We start from the raw sequence: 1,631 nt of genomic DNA, 5'->3' as shown, positions 1-1,631 counted from the left end.
GACGGTGTGCATAGTAGTCAAGGTCTCCACCGCCGAGTCAATGTTGCCTTTACCGGGGAAAACGAATGCACAGTTGAACGATAGACTCTTCAAGCGAGGTAGGGAGGATATTAGACGACCGAGAGATGCCCCGAAGTCTTCCTGGGCGAGACTGATACACGACGACTTCAGTTCGAGAGCCTCCAACTGGACAGGCCACAAGGAGACCTGAGAATAGCGCACTGAAACCTATCTAAAGCCTACGAAGTGTAAGGCTAGAGTTACATCGTTAATTCCGAGTGTCTCCAGCATACGTGGTGTGGTGAATCGGGAACTGTCAAGGGAGAGGCTCCTCAGATGTGGGAAGACTAAAATGAAGATAAGACTACAACAGCGAACGCTGAACCAGTACGAATCACGAGTAGCCAAATTTCTAACACTGACGGTTTGAATCCCTCAGCATCATCTACCTTCCTGCAGAGGCCATGTATACTCCTTGTTCACAGCGGCTCCTTTGATGAAATACTTCAAGTCCTCGAGAGCTCCCAGCCCTGCGAGCGACTCCACAGGAGCATTGCCGACTAACTCGAGTCGCTTGAGGTTGGGCATCCTCCTCGAGATGATATTCACATCGATCGTCGCCCCGCAGCCCGAGATGACCAGCTCTCTTAGACTTGATAGTCGGTGTAGTATACATAGGAACTGATTGAAATCCTCGTCAAACTTGATACCAACCAAACGCAGCTTCTCCAAAGACGCACAGCAGTTGACAACGTAGGCTAAACCAGAGAGATTCAGCTCCTTAGTGCTCGGCGAGTTTAGGGCGAGACTGGTTACATTGGGGCCGACACCGTTTCTGAAGACGGTCAAGAGAGCTGGCAGACTGTGAAGCCGTGACACGGTGGTGACACGAGCGACTAGCGGTAGGGCTAAGCGTCCTTGCAAGAGCTGTTGGTGACCATTCAGTGTTACATTGGGTAGTACAAGAGCTCCGTCGTGATGGACCCAGGAGAAGAACCTCGAGTTGCACAGAAGGAGTTGTAGAACGTCGGGGGACTCGAGGAAACCGTATATGGAAATGAAAGGGAGGCAATCGATGACAGTTTCGAAGCCTGACGGATCGTGGGTTAGCATCATAAAACTGCTACAATAGAGTTGATAAGAAATCTTAATCCATCGGTTGAGCGCATCGATAGTAATGGCGCACGCGGAAGCTCTGCCACAGTTTTGCTAATATCGATACGATCGAAAACAATTATGGTATGATTAACCATGACTATAGTGGGAAACTCGGAAGATGCACATTCCAGCAACTTCTGGTTCAGCACCTTCTGTTCATATTGCCCAAGCGTGGTTCAGCTTATTCTTTAGAAATGAGGATTTCCCCCGACCGTTTTGCTCTATACTAACTGGTACTACCAGTCTGGTAGCAGCATGATCAATTAAGCAAGGTTAAGGTTTGATTTCTCTCCTATGATTGTGTTGAACGATGATAATCTCGACAACTCCCCCAACACGAGTAACGAGTCCGTAATGGCCAATGAGCATAACAGCCCGAGATTTTCTGATATTCCGCAACTTGTTGCGACTATCCGCAACACCCTGAGCCACGGTTCTCCCTTACCGAGCGCTATTATTTCTTCCCAATTCTT

General features: G+C 48.8%; 1 protein-coding gene across 1 annotated transcript in view; it reads right to left on the bottom strand.

The window, feature by feature from the left end:
• The window catches only part of Pmar_PMAR000530 (hypothetical protein), a gene marked incomplete at both ends in the record, with an annotated part of 1,242 nt that extends 126 nt beyond the window's left edge, over positions 1-1,116 (bottom strand). The window contains 3 exons of the mRNA XM_002771431.1: positions 1-207; positions 265-347; positions 450-1,116. The exon at positions 1-207 is cut by the window's left edge and continues 4 nt beyond it. Of these exons, the coding sequence (XP_002771477.1) occupies positions 1-207; positions 265-347; positions 450-1,116 (957 nt within the window). The remainder of the gene's footprint in view (positions 208-264; positions 348-449) is intronic.
• Between the last annotated feature and the right edge of the window lie 515 nt (positions 1,117-1,631).

This window comes from Perkinsus marinus (genome assembly GCF_000006405.1).
Source record: "Perkinsus marinus ATCC 50983 genomic scaffold scf_1104296962770, whole genome shotgun sequence".
Classification (NCBI taxonomy): Eukaryota; Perkinsozoa; order Perkinsida; family Perkinsidae; genus Perkinsus; species Perkinsus marinus.
The sequence above is the reverse complement of the archived record's forward strand: the minus strand, read 5'-3'. Positions and strand labels throughout refer to the sequence as shown.